This window comes from Acartia tonsa, chromosome 3, assembly GCF_053477335.1.
Source record: "Acartia tonsa isolate MP-2025a chromosome 3, ASM5347733v1, whole genome shotgun sequence".
Taxonomy (NCBI): domain Eukaryota; kingdom Metazoa; phylum Arthropoda; class Copepoda; order Calanoida; family Acartiidae; genus Acartia; species Acartia tonsa.
The window spans coordinates 2,576,948-2,591,708 of NC_137262.1; the positions used below are offsets into that span (position 1 = coordinate 2,576,948).

Below are 14,761 nucleotides of genomic sequence, written 5' to 3' on the forward strand. Positions count from 1 at the left end.
GTATAAAGAGACTCTTACGCAACATATCGTAGAAACTTGAACTCAACAAAAAAACAAGTTTAAAGTGTCACTAGAGGCTTCTAGGGGCGTAGCTGCGAGTCTCAAATAAAATGACTGTAGATTCTTTAATATCTCTTCAGCTATGGCTTCGAAACCGATTAATATCCACTGTATTGGAACCAATTCTCAGCCATACTGAAAAATTATGTATAGCATCACAGAATAGAATTATTTTACGAATTTTAAAATCACAGAATAATACAAGTTTTCTTATATTTTTTCATTTTAATATCCGCCGAAAGATGCCTACAATACGATGCAATAAATAACTATTACACATTTTTCTTTTAATTTAGCAAAAAAACGGCTAACTCTACCTGAATTTTTGGCTGGTCATTAGTCATGAAGAACAGACCGCTGTCCTTGTAGTGGCAGAGATCGTTGAAATCCGCCTCCGCCTCAATATTTGCATAAATCTTACCAGTCTCGCGGTCCCACATCTTCAGAGACTAAAATATTTTATTATTATGAACTAAGGAGTGTGTGCGGGAAGGGGAGGGGGGGTAACTTCTCATTTTGTTAAAATCTAAGAATCAATTAATAAGATCTTATCTCGCCCAAAAACCGCGACATAATTAAAGGTGTTAAAAATGGTGGCTTTGGCGGGTGCGCGAAATAAATAGAGAAGGGGAAGTGCCATGGCCCCAAATAGGAGCAACTTTTAAAACCAAGAGAATAAGGTCGTGGAATCAAAGAATTGGTTGAAGGGCGTTTGACCAGGGAGTAAGGGAGGGGACAATGGGCAATTTATTCAATTTTAGAGTTCTAACTCAATATCTTTAAAACCAGATATATCTGGAAAATTCCAAAAATTTAGATATTGCAATCTTTATTAGATTCGTATAATAAGAAAGGGGGGGGGGGGCGTAATGACATTTATTCGTAATCCGTGAGCAAAATGGTCTAAATATTTAGCTAGACCCTTCAAACTTGGTATATAAGCCTAGTCCTATAGGTATTACATCTAAATGGCAAAAAAATCCAAAATTTTTTATTTTAAGGTTAGGTTAGGTAAGAAAAACCCTGCGGAAATGGGGTTTTTAGGCTTTTTTTGGTCTATTTTGATGTGGAAACTTACCTTAAATTGTTTTTTTCTTAAGGTTTTAACTTATATATACTGTATCTGTTCATATGGACATTATTTAGGATGATTCAGCAAGTCGGGGACCGACCCCAGGGGGCTAGGTGGGTGGCCCGCAGGGGTTAAGTGCCTTTTTCCCAATACATATGTTGTGATACATCTAATTATAGGTTTTTTAGGTCAAGGAACTCAAATTCAGAGCTAATATAAGCATTAGATTAATCTGAACCAACCCCTATCGGGCTAGGTTGGTGGCCCGCAGGGGTTAAGTTCATTTTTTCCAATGTATATCTTGTTATATATCAAAATATAGGTATTTTAGGTCAAGAAACTCAAATTCTGAGCGAAAATTAACATTAGACTAACCTGAAGCTAACCCCCCCGGGCTAGGTTGGTTTTCTGCAGGGCTTAAGAGCATTTACATAACCTAACCTATAAACTTACTTATATTTTTACATGTTTTTTCTTGAATAAACTTTGTATATTAATGAGGACTTTATTTAAGATAATCCAGCAAGTCGGGAACCGACCCCAGCGGGTTAGGTTGGTGGCCCGCAGGGGTTAAGTGCATTTTTCCTAATATATATGTTGTGATACATCTAATTATAAGTTTTTTTAGGTCAGTTAACTCAAATTTAGAGCTAGAATTAGCATAAGACTAATCTGAAGATAGCCCCAGCGGGCTAGGTCGGTGGCCCGCAGGGGTTAAATGCATTATTTTCCAATATATATCTTGTTATATATCAAAATATAGGTTTTTAAGGTCAAGAAACTCAAATTCAGAGCTAAAATAAGCATAAGTCTTACCTGAATCTAATCCCCTCGGGCTAGGTAGATCTTCTGCAGGGCTTAAGTGCATTTTACATAACCTAACCTAGAAACTTACTTATTTTTTGTTTTTTTCCTTGAATGAACTGTGTCTATGAATGAGGACATTATTTTAGATGATCCAGCAAGTTGGGGACCTCCTTGGGTCAGTCTCCTGTATGAAGAATCTTTTAAATGATGGCTTTAGGACTGAACACTGTGTATCTAAGTAAAACCTAGCCCGCCTGGGCCAGTCCCCGACTTGTTAGATCATCTTAAATAATGTTCTCATGAACAGTTTATTCAATTAAAAAATCTTCAAAAAAGTAAGATTCTAGGTTAGGTTTGGTAAAATGCATTTAAGCCTTGCAGGCAACCCACCTAGCCCGCAGGGGCTAGCTTCAGATTAGTCTGATTCAATTATTAGCTCTAAATTTGAATTTCTGGACCTAAAAAACCTATAATTTTATGTATGACAGCACATACTTTTTACAAATGCACTTAACCCCTGCGGGCCACCCACCTAGCCTGCTGGGGTCAGTCCCCGACTTGCTTGATCATCTTAAATAATGTTCTCATAAATAGACACAGTTTATTCCAGAAAAAAACCCTAAAAAAACAAGTAAGGTTCCAGGTTAGGTTAGGTAACATGCACTTGAAACTTGCAGGCAACCCACCTAGCCCGCTGGGGCTAGCTTCAGATTAGTCTGATCCTTTTATCAGCTGTAAATTTGAGTTTCTTGACCTAAAAAACCTATAATTTGATGTATGATAACACATACTTTTTCTAAAAAATGCATTTAACCTCTACGGGCCACCCACCTAGCCCGCTGGGGTCAGTCTTCGACTTGCTTGATCATCGGAAATAAGATCCTCATGAATGGACAGTTTATTTGAGAAACAAAACCTAAAAAAATAATATTAAATGTAAGTTTCTAGGTTAGGTTAGGTAAAATGCACTTAAGCCCTGTTGGCAACCCACCTAGCCCGCTGGAGTTAGCTTCAGATTAGTCTAATGCTTATTTCAGCTTTGAATTTAAGTTCTTTGACCTAAAAAAAACCTATAATTGGATGTATTTCAACATATATATTGGAAAAATGCACTTAACCCCTGCAGGCCACCCACCTAGCCCGCTGGGGTTAGCTTCAGATTATTCTAATGCTTATTTTAGCTCTGAATTTGAGTTCTTGACCTTGAAAATCTATATTTTGATATATCAAAAGATGTTTTTTTGGAAAATAATGCACTTAACCCCTGCAGGCCACCGACCTAGCCCGCTGGGGCTAACTTCAGATTAGTTGGTCCTCGACTTGCTGGATCATTTTAAATAAAGTCCTCATTAATAGACACAGTTTATTCAAGAAAAAAAACCTGTAAAAATATAAGTAAGTTTCTAGGTTAGGTTAGGTAAATGCTCTTAAGCCCTGCAGAAAACCAACCTAGCCCGGGGTGGTTAGCTTCAGGTTAGTCTAATGGTAATGTTCGCTCAGAATTTGAGTTTCTTGACCTAAAAAACCTATATTTTGATATATAACAAGATATATATTGGAAAATAATGCACTTAACCCCTACGGGCCACCAACCTAGCCCGCTGGGGTCGGTTCCCAACTTCCTGGATTATCTTAGATAAAGTCATCATTAATAGACAAAGTTTATAAAAAAACATGTTAAAATATAAGTAAGTTTCTAGGTTAGGTTAGGTATATGCTCTTAAGCCCTGCAGAAAACCAACCTAGCCCGGGGGGGTTAGCTTCAGGTTAGTCTAATGCTAATTTTTGCTTAGAATTTGAGTTCCTTGACCTAAAAAACCTATAATTAGATGTATCACAACATATGTATTGGGAAAAAGGCACTTAACCCCTGCGGGCCACCCACCTAGCCCCCTGGGGTCGGTCCCCGACTTGCTGAATCATCTTAAATAAAGTCCATATGAATAGATACAGTGTATTTAAGTTAAAACCCTAAGAAAAAACAATTTAAGTTAAGTGTCCACATCAAAATAGACCAAAAAAAGCCTAAAAACCCCATTTCCGCAGGGTTTTTCTTACCTAACCTAACCTTAAAATAAATTTTTTTAGATTTTTTTGCCATTTAGATGTAATACCTATAGGCTATAGGACTAGGCTTATATACCAAGTTTGAAGGGTCTAGCTAAATTTTAAGACCATTTTGCTCACGGATTACGAATAAATGTCATTACGCCCCCCCCCTTAAACACTGAAAGAAAAGTATATAACATTAGGTTATCCTGTCTTATTTTCCTGTGAATAGTCTGTAATTTATCATAAAAGGTATGACCTTAGTACTGGCTGTTTCTTAAAAATAATACCATAATTGGGGGTTGTTCTCATATTTTACAAGAGGTTGATTAGAATGGATAGTTACAGAAGTATCACAATAGAATTTCTGGTTTATCCGACCCATTCTCAGAAGAAAACTATTTTGTTTAAAATCCAAAATAAACTTGTTTTTAATTTTTTTTTCAACTTGTCTGCTAGTATTTGTATTGGTTAGTTCAGTTACAGTCGTCTGCTTTGGAATAATTGTTTTAGCGGCATTCTTTGCGTTGGTACCCAAAGTCTTTGAAATTTGGCAAAATAATAAAAGTTGCATGTGTTCTGGTACCCAAAGTCCAAGACTGTCAGAAATATGAATTTTAGATCCATTGTCCCCTCCCTTCCTCCCTGCGTTTGACCATATAATCATGCTTGTAAGAAGATGCACCAAAATAAGATCCCTTACAAGAGGCTAAATCCAAACAATGATTTCCGTCTGCTCGGAACCCCTTAAGTTTGACGGGTTTTTGTTTCTGATTGACCATCTAATTCTAGGTTTATAAATCTTTTTTTTTAAGTTTGACATATTTCTGTATCTGATTGCCCATCTAATTCAATGCATCAAACACATATTTTTTAAAGAAGTAGTTTCACGAAAGGCATTTGAACTTAATTTAGTGAACCGCATATTTTTTCCTGGTTAATTGGTTAAATGGCATATATTTGAATAAATTTCAATTTTCTACTATTTTTAAAAAAAAATACCAAGACTTGAAAATCGTCTTTTTAAATTGCATAAATCACAAAAGGACGATTTTCAAGTCTTGATATTTTTAAAACTACGTAGTAGAAAATTGAAATTCTTTCAAATATATGCCATATAAATATAGTTATATGCGGTTTACTAAATTAGTTTAAGTACATTTCGTGAAACTACCCCTTTGACGGATTTTGTGTGTGATTATCCATCTAGGGTTAAAAATCAATTTTACCTGAGCATCCAAAGAGAGAACCAGATCATTATTGTAAGCAGTGTTGAAGTGTAACCTCTTTATGGGTAACTCATACATGTGTTCCTGTAGGGTTTATGTTCAGATTGTGCACCAATTTTGTACAAATATCAAAATTACCCCTTTTTTTTATCAACATTATAGGTTTTAAAGTTTGTACACTGGTAGTCTGGAACCAACCAATCAAATAATAAAACTTTGAGAACTGGTGCAATTTGCAGTTTGAAGACCCCTCCCACATCTTTTTTGAAGTGTAAATGGAAAAAAAAGTGTGCCCTATAAGAAGAAAACAAAAATTTTATACATTTATATAAAGATTAAATCCTGAAATTTAAAAATATTCGAACGAGTTTTTTTTTGAGAAAATCAGATTTGAAAATTACAATTTCTATCCCCTATGAGTTACAACAGCATAATCATGACAAGAGAAGCAAAGATTATTTATTTAAAATTTTGAACAACTTTGCTTTTATGAAGTCTTTTATAAAACCTCTCTATAAATGATTTATATAAGGCTAAATTTCCGTGACCTTAGCAAAGCAACTGATAAAAATGGCCATTAATCAACTCCCTTCAGGAGTGGTTTTATAAAAGAACTTTATTAAAGCAAACTTGTTCAAAATTTTAAATAAATAATCTTTGCTTTTCTTGTCATGATTAAGCGTTGACTCCTAGAAGATGAAAATTGAACTTTAAAGTTTCAAATCTAATTTCCTCAAAAAAACCTCGTTAGAATATTTTTAAAATTTTAGGATTAAAATTTGATATAAATGTCTAAAACTTTTGTTTTCTTTTTATAAGGCACACATTTTTTGTTTTCCATTTAAACTTCAAGAAAGATGTGCTCCCTCACTGCTTTTAAAAAGAGGGGGGGGGGGGAAGTTTTGACACATTTGAGTAAACAGTGAGTATAGGCTTTATCTTTAGACTGAGAGGATAGGTTATTAGGGATAAAATCATTCTTGTATGATAAATTTTCCCAAGTTTTAAGATTTCTTGGATAGGCCTCGAGGTTCAGGAGCTGCAGGCCTCCAGGTGTTCTCTGGATAGGTAAAAACCAAAATCAAAATTTTTTTTTGAAGAGTTAGAGGTCGTTTTATATAATATTTTTAAATGTTATTTACATATTTCAACAAAAAAGACGCATATTTTGTTTAATGAGTTGACTTCTATCTCTTCCAAAAAAAAATGTTTTTTGTTGTATTTTTACCTGTCCAGAGACAAACTTGAGGCCTACAGCTCCTGAACCTGGATGCCTGCAGCTCCGGAACCTGGAGGTCTATCCAAAAAATCTTATAACTTCGTGAAATTCATCATATAGGAATGATTTTATCTTTTATAACCTATCCTCTCAGTCCAAAGATAAAGCCTAGGTACCAGGTTTACGCAAGGGTGTCCAAACCCCCCCCCCCCCCTTTATAACCATTTGCAGGAATCGAAATTATGAAAGGGTACTATGCACGATCGAGAGCAAGTGATTTTAAAATAAAATAGTTTGCTGTTCAATAAATTATTCTGAACATTCCTTTGTTATTTTAGGTTTGACTGCTCTCAAGTCATACATGAGAACCTTACCAGTTGAGGTTCCTACACCCATATTCAAACCATCCCTTAAAAAATTAAAAAATGAAAAATTAAATGAGGTAGGTGTGAGTTCTAAGGCTTAAAAACAGTAGTAGAACGATAATATTCACTAAATATTTTTGTCTATGGTTCTAATCAATAAGGAAAACTCATATTTAGTGAATATTACCATTCTACTACTATTTTTAAGCCTTAAAACTCACACCTTTACGGATTTTTAGCGCAACCTACTCCTCCCTTTCTCAATTTTAAAAAAGTATCAAAAACGGCTTGTAGCGTAGCACGTAGCGCATCCGCTTGTTGTTGGGCTCGAATCTCGGCCCAAATCGAGTAATAACTAAAGACGTTATTGCAGCTAAGTCAGGTAAGCATCTTTATTAGTGGAATGGAAATTGGGAATGCCTTGGCCCAAAACAGGAGCAAATTATAATAATACATAGTTAGGATTTTCGGACAAAGTTCTTGCAATCAAAGGATTATCCCACCTGAAAGCTAAGGCAGTAACAGCTGGCACAGTTTTGACCCTGGAACCCTCAATGACGGCATCGAGGCCACAGTCCAGAACACCTACCCGTGTTCGGTACCTGGGATCGTAAGCTTCAATCTGATAAAATTAGAATTTTTATTTTATCTATTTCATCCAAGATCAGATTCAATAATAATAATCAATAGATCAGATTCTATTAAACCTCAATTTTTTGTCAGGTGTTTATATTCTGCAAACTTGACCCTGCTGAGGAGGGGAGGGGGGTAAAAAATAAAAGAAATATGAGGTTGGGGAGGGGGGGGGGGATGTAAAAATTAAGAGAACTGAGAGTTTTTTTTTTTCATTTTTCTCCCCTCTTTGATGTAAAAAAAAAGAATATATGGAACGGGGGACAATATGAAAAACATAAAGAGTTTTGAAAATATTTTTCCATTTTATCCCCTTCCTTGCTGGAAAAAACTAGGGAGGGGAAAAAAAAATTTGCAGCAGGGGAAAAAAGATGAATCTTGTGCAGAATGAACACCCCTGTTTTTTTTTGTTTTGTGTGTGGGGTAGGGAGTAGGAATAAATACCTGTTTAAAAGCAGCTTTTTTATTAGAAAACGTTTGCAAGATTTTGTAAAAAAATGTATTGCTTCAATTATTAAAAAATCAAAGATACGTTTGATTTCGAACTAATTTGATATTTAGCACGTGACATAAAAATTGTTTACAAAATGATTTCTTGATTTAGAAAAACATGTTTTTACTAGTTAATTCTCATGAAAATGTAATCACCAAGTACCTCAGAGGTAATATTTGATTAATTAACATCCTGGAAAGTGAAGTGGTAGAATTGTATATTTCAGAAAGAAGCCTTAAATTTAAACTAAAAGAGTGTGGAACTTCCCTCAAAGTACCTTGTTAGGCACAAAACACCCACTTTATCTTAAAATAAATTTAAAATAAGGAGGGTTGGATCGGGCTAAGTTATTAGTTTGTTTGTTATTTACTTTAGGTCAAGTTAGCTATTAGATACTAGAAAGCCTGCATGGTTAAGACCATGCAATTAAAAGGCCAATTTATAAAAAAATTATATTTAATGATGATAATCTTTGCCTTCAAAAAAGGGGAGTTAAAAGAAAAAACTCAAGAATTAAGAATCCGAATCCGCTATTAAAAAACGGATTCCGGATTCGGATTCCAAAATTGACCAAAAATTGGGCGGATTCCGGATTCGGATTGCCAACCCTAATTCTATCATAAGTTGAATGACTAACCTTTCCTTCAACAGTTCCTACGCAAATGAGATTATGTTCAGGATTGATGCTCATACAGTTTATACCACTGGCCAGCGTGTCCACGGGGGTCAGAAATCTTCCCTAAGTAATAACTAGGGTTTGGCCGGATACTTTCTTGACCGGATACCGGATAACCAGCTGATTTCTAATGCCGGATATCCGGTTCCGGCTGAATATCTGGCCAACGTCCGATATCCGGCCAAACCGGATATCCGGCCCAACCCTAGTAATAACATAATGCAGATATTTTAAGGGATAAAACGATGGAAAATAAATTTATGTAGAGTCCTAATTTCGGCAGGGGACGTCCAATGGGAAGGGTACAATAAAGGGACGATTAATCCCCAGAAACAAATTTTTGGATGCTGTCGGAATCCTTAAAAGGTAGGGGGCGGTTGTGACACTTTTTGTAACCAAAAGTAAATCGCGCATGATCTCAGCCCATAAAAGAGTTACAGCTCTAAAATTCGGCACAGCAGTTGCTTTTGTGAAGAACAATATGGAACTGAGAAGAAACGGCGGCGGAACCGCCGCTCCCGCCGAAAACCGTCGTTACCCGCCGAAGTTTTTTTGTCTTTTATTCGCTAAATTAGACAGTTCTGAATCATCGGAGATAAACATTTTTTTCTCATAAAAATTTCCCTTATATTTTCATGCACGTTTTACTTTTGGTTTCAAAAAGTGGCACATCCGCTTCCCCCTCTTTTTAGAAATATATGTATTCATAATACCCCACAAATAAATCTAACCCTCATGTTAAAAGCTTGGACGTCCTCTAACAAAATTTACGCTTCTAGTTATCTAATGTGAAGAAAAAAACCTTATTAAGCAGAAGTACCCAAGGTTTTAAATTCAACAAATGAGAGTACATGTTTTTAATACATTGGGTCCCAGCCAATATGATCTAAAGCGAAATGTCTCCTTCATTAAGAAATGTTTTTATCAAAATAACGTGTTTATGAAAAATGTCTTGAAAAAATTAAGTTTGGTGATTAAATGTAAAATAACAAGAATTACAACTTAAATAAGAAGCGAAGTAATAAAACGGTAGGAAAAACGGACATTAACATTTGTATATTGTCAGAACTGAATTATCAGAATATAAATGTATAAGAGTCGAACCAAAATTGTAAGTAAATTTGTTGAAAAACTGCTGGATACAGGATAATGTTTAGGGACATACTTATATTTTTAGAACTTGATTATGGAGTTGCTTCGCTTATAACATTATACTTTGTTGTCCCAGGAATTAATATACCAAAAATCAGATCAATCGGATGATTAGATCACATGAAAGTTTGTTGTTAAAAAAGTATAAAATATCGACATGTTTAAAATGGACGTACGGACATTCTGGTAATGATTATAGAGTTGCTACACTTTTTAAATCGTACCTAACTACTAAAGGAATCACCATGCAAAGTTTGAAATCAATAGGACAATTCTAACATGCCTAAATCAACGAAAAAAGCTATCCGTTACGGACGAACGGACCCTAATTATAAAAAAAACTTCGCTTTTAACAAGAATTACAACTTAAATAAGAAGAAAAAAAATAATTGACAAACGGACAAAGTGAACTATAGAGCAGATGTTGCTTTGTCATTACAAAAAACAAGAGAGAATAACGAAACCTTGAAAAAATAAAATACCTAGCCTAACACTTTAAAATGTAACAAGAAAAACAATATCTATAAGTGGCTAAACACATGGATGATTATATGTAATCAGAAAAGCCGGATAAACTGTAGATGTAAGGAAATGTAAAGAGGGGGGGCGAAAGTGACACTTTTTGAAACCAAAACTAAAAGTCAAAGGAACTCAACTAAAAAAAGAGTTACAGGTCTGACTTTTTGCATGGCAGTTGCTTTATAGGGGTACAATATGGAACTGTGAAGAAACGGCGTCGCAACCGCCGAAAACCGCCGAGAAAAGGCAAAAAAAATTTCGGCGGGAAACTGCGGTTTTCGGCGGTTGCGCCGCCGTTTCTTCACAGTTCCATATTTTACCCCTATAAAGCAACTGCCATGCAAAATCTCAGACCTGTAACTCTTTTTTTAGTTTAGTTCCTTTGTTGACTTTTAGTTTTGATTTCAAAAAGTGTCACTTTCGCCCCCCCCCTCTTTAAAACTATATGCGCTACTCAAAGGTCAACCAAATCGTCACAAAAAAAAATCAGCCTCTATCTCAAATAGCAGCCAAGTAATACGATACCTGTTCTAAATTAAATCTGTACATTTGAGAGCTATTGCCAACAAAATATTGATCACAGGTTGAAGGAAGGTAGGCCATGTCCACACACACCTAAATAACAATCATCTCGGTAATCAATGTATAAACGCCACTTAGAATTCGAATTTCGAATGAATCTTGTGCAGAATATAGGGGGGGGGGGGGGGGTAATGCAACCATCTCGTAATCAGTGAGCAAATGGCACTTAGAATTCGAATTTTGATCTGAAATTTTGCATGAGTAATCCTTGGTAGGTCTATTTTCCCTAAATCGAACAAAAAGTTGGAAAAGTAACGGCTAACGGCTGGCGGCTCAGCCGTTTAGCCATTTTTTGGCTATTTTCAATGCAAATCCATCACGAAACATTTCTCCACATAATACTATTTGCTGCTACAAAACGTTTTCAATCGATTCTAGCCGGTAGTTGCTGGTACTAGAATATGTGGTTGAGGGGAAAAAAATGTAAAAAAAACTCTGCCAAAAATATAGTCATACTTAAAGTAACCGCCATAAATACATCTAACACAGGCATTTATACATCCATAATTATCAATTTTACATCTATTTCTTGCCAATTTTACCTATAAACTTTTTTATATTGAACTTGGCAAGAAATGGATGTATAATTGACAATTTGATGTTTAAATGCCTGTTTTAGGTGTAAATTTGTCAGCATACCTACGATATATAGCAAATTACTGTCGAATTTACATCTAGACAACAATTTTTGACAAATATACATCCACTGTATTTCTGCCAGTTGCAGAAACCGCATGGAACTCTACACCTCTGACTTATCCCCTATGCCCCTGTATAAATTATACCTCCTTTGGGTACTAGTATAAATATATAAATACCAACCTTGGGTACTCTAAATCTATAATATCTTCCTCCTTGCGCATGATACTCTACATATCTGTCTTCACTCAGGAGGCAAAGCTAAAATTATAGTTATATAATGTGGGACATCTGTCACATAAACTTTGTTTGATAAGTGCACAACGCACATTTGAAATAAAGGTGCCTAGTAAATTAGTAATCAGTGTTGCGGAGCCGGAGCCGCCATATTTTGCTGGAGACGGAGTCGTTATTTTCGTTAACAACGGCTCCGTCTCCGGACTAGATAAACTAGAGATTTTTTATAAATTATAATTTGGTAACCCTGTTTTGTCATGTGCAAATGCCCTTTTTAAGTTTTTCCAAGTCCATTTTTATCGAAACTTTATTTTTTAAAACCTTCAAAAAAAATATGTCGAGTTTTTCTTGATTTTAGGTCGGAGCCGGAGCCAAATCCGGAGCCGGACTCATCATACACGGCTCCGCGGAGCCGCACCAAAATCAAACGGCTCCGCAACGCTGCTAGTAATACCAGTTTTTTTTCTATTCTATTATAAAAAATGTATTTATAATACGAGTTTGTGTTTGTGGGTTCCCCCCTAGCACCTATAAGGAAGACTGGGATAAAAAAAACCTAAAATCAAATACGAAACTTTATTTCCAAATTAAATGGCGTAATACTATACTAGGACCTATATGAAGCTTACAATTATGAAAAAAATAGGTAGTAGATCTTAGAATTAATTAACCTTCCATTATATTTTCTAGGTAACAAGACAGAAATTTGGTGTGCCCTTAACCAGTGTTTCGGAGCCGGAGCCGGGAGCAGCAACATTTTAGGTAGAGCCGGAGCCGTATTTTTAGTTAAAAACGGCTCCGGCTCCAGATTTGCTAAAAATAATTTTTTAAAGTAATATTATAATTTTGCAACGGTCTATTTCCATATAATAAACTGAAAAACTATTGTTACTTAACAAATAGACACACATCCTTCTACTTTTATATAGCTTTAATCAAATAAAAGCAAAATATTTTATATTATTAATTTTATTTTCTCGTACGGTATTCATTCGAATCCGGTGGATAGGAACCGGTTCTCATCCATACGAAAAAACTATGTCTAGCATCGTATTCTATCCAGCTGTCTACGAATATAGAAATGTACAATCATAAGATTAAAACAAGTTTTTTTAGCCGGCGCCTTCGGCACCTCGGGGCTAAAAAAACTAGTTTTAATCTCATAATTGTACTTTCTATATCCGCGGAAAGCCCTTTATAATACGATGCGAGAAATAACTATTATCAAATTCAATAATGAACAAAAATTGATATATTAATTTTAAGGTAGGAGCCGGAGCCGTATTTCCAGATACGGCTCCGCGAAGCCGGAGCCGCATCAAAATTATACGGCTCCGACACCCTGCCATTAACCTATCTATAGTCATTACCTTAGAGTAATCATCAGAAAGAATTTCAATACGCATGACCTCGGCATCTATATTCCTCTCAAACTTTAGACCAAGATTCGACAACTCGTAACATCTTATTCTTGGCTTGTAGGTACCTAAATATAAATCATTAGATCCCAGGAAGGTTTCAATCCATTTTTGGAGTGATAATCAAGGTTTTTATAAAAGGTAAACAAAGGGAATTATCATTGATACTTAAGCATATTTTAGAACTCATTTTATAATCAAATATCAAAAGACAACAGGTAACTATAATATCTATTGACAAACCATCCAATTTTTTACATTTTAAAATGAAAGGCAGCATTTTGAGGTTTGTTCAGGGGTGTATATTCTGCACATGATTCATTTTTTACCCTCCTGGTTTTTTTTTCCAGCAAGGGAAAAAATGGAAAAATATTTTCAGAACTCATTTTATTCATATTCCCACAAATCATTTAAGTTTTTTTTCACCACGGAGGGGAAAAAAATGGAAAAAAATGTTAGGTATCATTTCTCTTCATTTTAACATCCCCCCCCCCCCAAAAAAAAAAAACAACATATTTTTATTTTTTTTACACCACCCCCATTTGGTAGGGTCAATTTTGCAGAATATACATCCGAGGGTTTGTTTTAACGCTGGCCTTTGGCTCGGGACCAACAAAAATTGGATTTTTTATTTGAGCGAAGGGCGGGGGAGTTAACCACTTTAATTTTGGTTTAAAAAAAACATTTCTAAAAAAGGGGGAGGGTGGGTAATTTTTTTGGGGAGATTTCTCTCGAGAGGTTGGTCATTTTTTAATACACAAACATACTAAACACACATCCTGTTACTTTCAAATAAGTATAGTCACCTGATGCTATTAAATACTGCCCATCTTTGGAACATTTTATTGCTGTGCTTATATCTGGCATTTCAAGATCCTATATAGGTTTAGTTTTGTGTTACTTTAATAACAAAATGAAGGATGACAACAACATAAGTATCGAAGCTACTTGGATAGAAGCATTTTAGGCAGACCCTTGGACTTGATGAGTTAAGAGTAAGGAATCTACAGTGGCAGATAAATAAAATTAATATACATCCCCAGTGAAGACACACAAAATCACCCCTTTTGTAGATTACAATTGGTGATTGAACGTTTAGACACTCAAATTAATGTGACATCTATTCAAAATTCAATAATAGTTGTTGTTGTTGTTGTAGCCCTGATTCTCTGAAGTTAGGACTCAGATGCACAAGGAGACTGGAAGTGAGAATCCTTTGGCCTATCTTAGATTGGTAAGCTTAGCGCACGGCTAATAGTATTCTATGTTACATTACAAGCTGACCCGCAATTCTCGTGGAAGCTACTCAATTATTACATCACCCTGGCCTAGAGTTTTGGCAGGTGTTCCATACTAAGCCACCCTAATTAATGGCACTCTCATACGAGGAGCATGGACGAGGGAAAGCATGGTTAAAGCTGCTTGATTAATAGAATCCTAACTTCCTACAAATCTCCCTCCTTACAACCTTAGGGCATCTAAGGGGAAGGTTGCGTGATTATAATCTGACAAATTGCGACAGCATTGTCAACCAAGTGCAAAGTCTATGGGGGCACTTGAACTCGGTTTCTACCAACCAGAGCGTAGTGCGCTAACCACTACACTATGGGA

General features: G+C 35.5%; 1 protein-coding gene across 1 annotated transcript in view; it reads right to left on the reverse strand.

The window, feature by feature from the left end:
• Positions 1–14,761, reverse strand: part of l(2)34Fd (nucleolar protein 10 lethal (2) 34Fd) — a 28,779-nt gene that overhangs the window by 12,977 nt on the left and 1,041 nt on the right. Inside the window, exons 2-10 of the mRNA XM_080152304.1 lie at positions 13,957–14,024; positions 13,103–13,218; positions 11,679–11,756; positions 10,800–10,889; positions 8,565–8,666; positions 7,305–7,423; positions 6,758–6,845; positions 5,218–5,298; positions 378–509 (exon numbers count right to left, since the gene is read on the reverse strand). Coding sequence (XP_080008430.1) covers positions 378–509; positions 5,218–5,298; positions 6,758–6,845; positions 7,305–7,423; positions 8,565–8,666; positions 10,800–10,889; positions 11,679–11,756; positions 13,103–13,218; positions 13,957–14,024 — 874 coding nt within the window. The remainder of the gene's footprint in view (positions 1–377; positions 510–5,217; positions 5,299–6,757; positions 6,846–7,304; positions 7,424–8,564; positions 8,667–10,799; positions 10,890–11,678; positions 11,757–13,102; positions 13,219–13,956; positions 14,025–14,761) is intronic.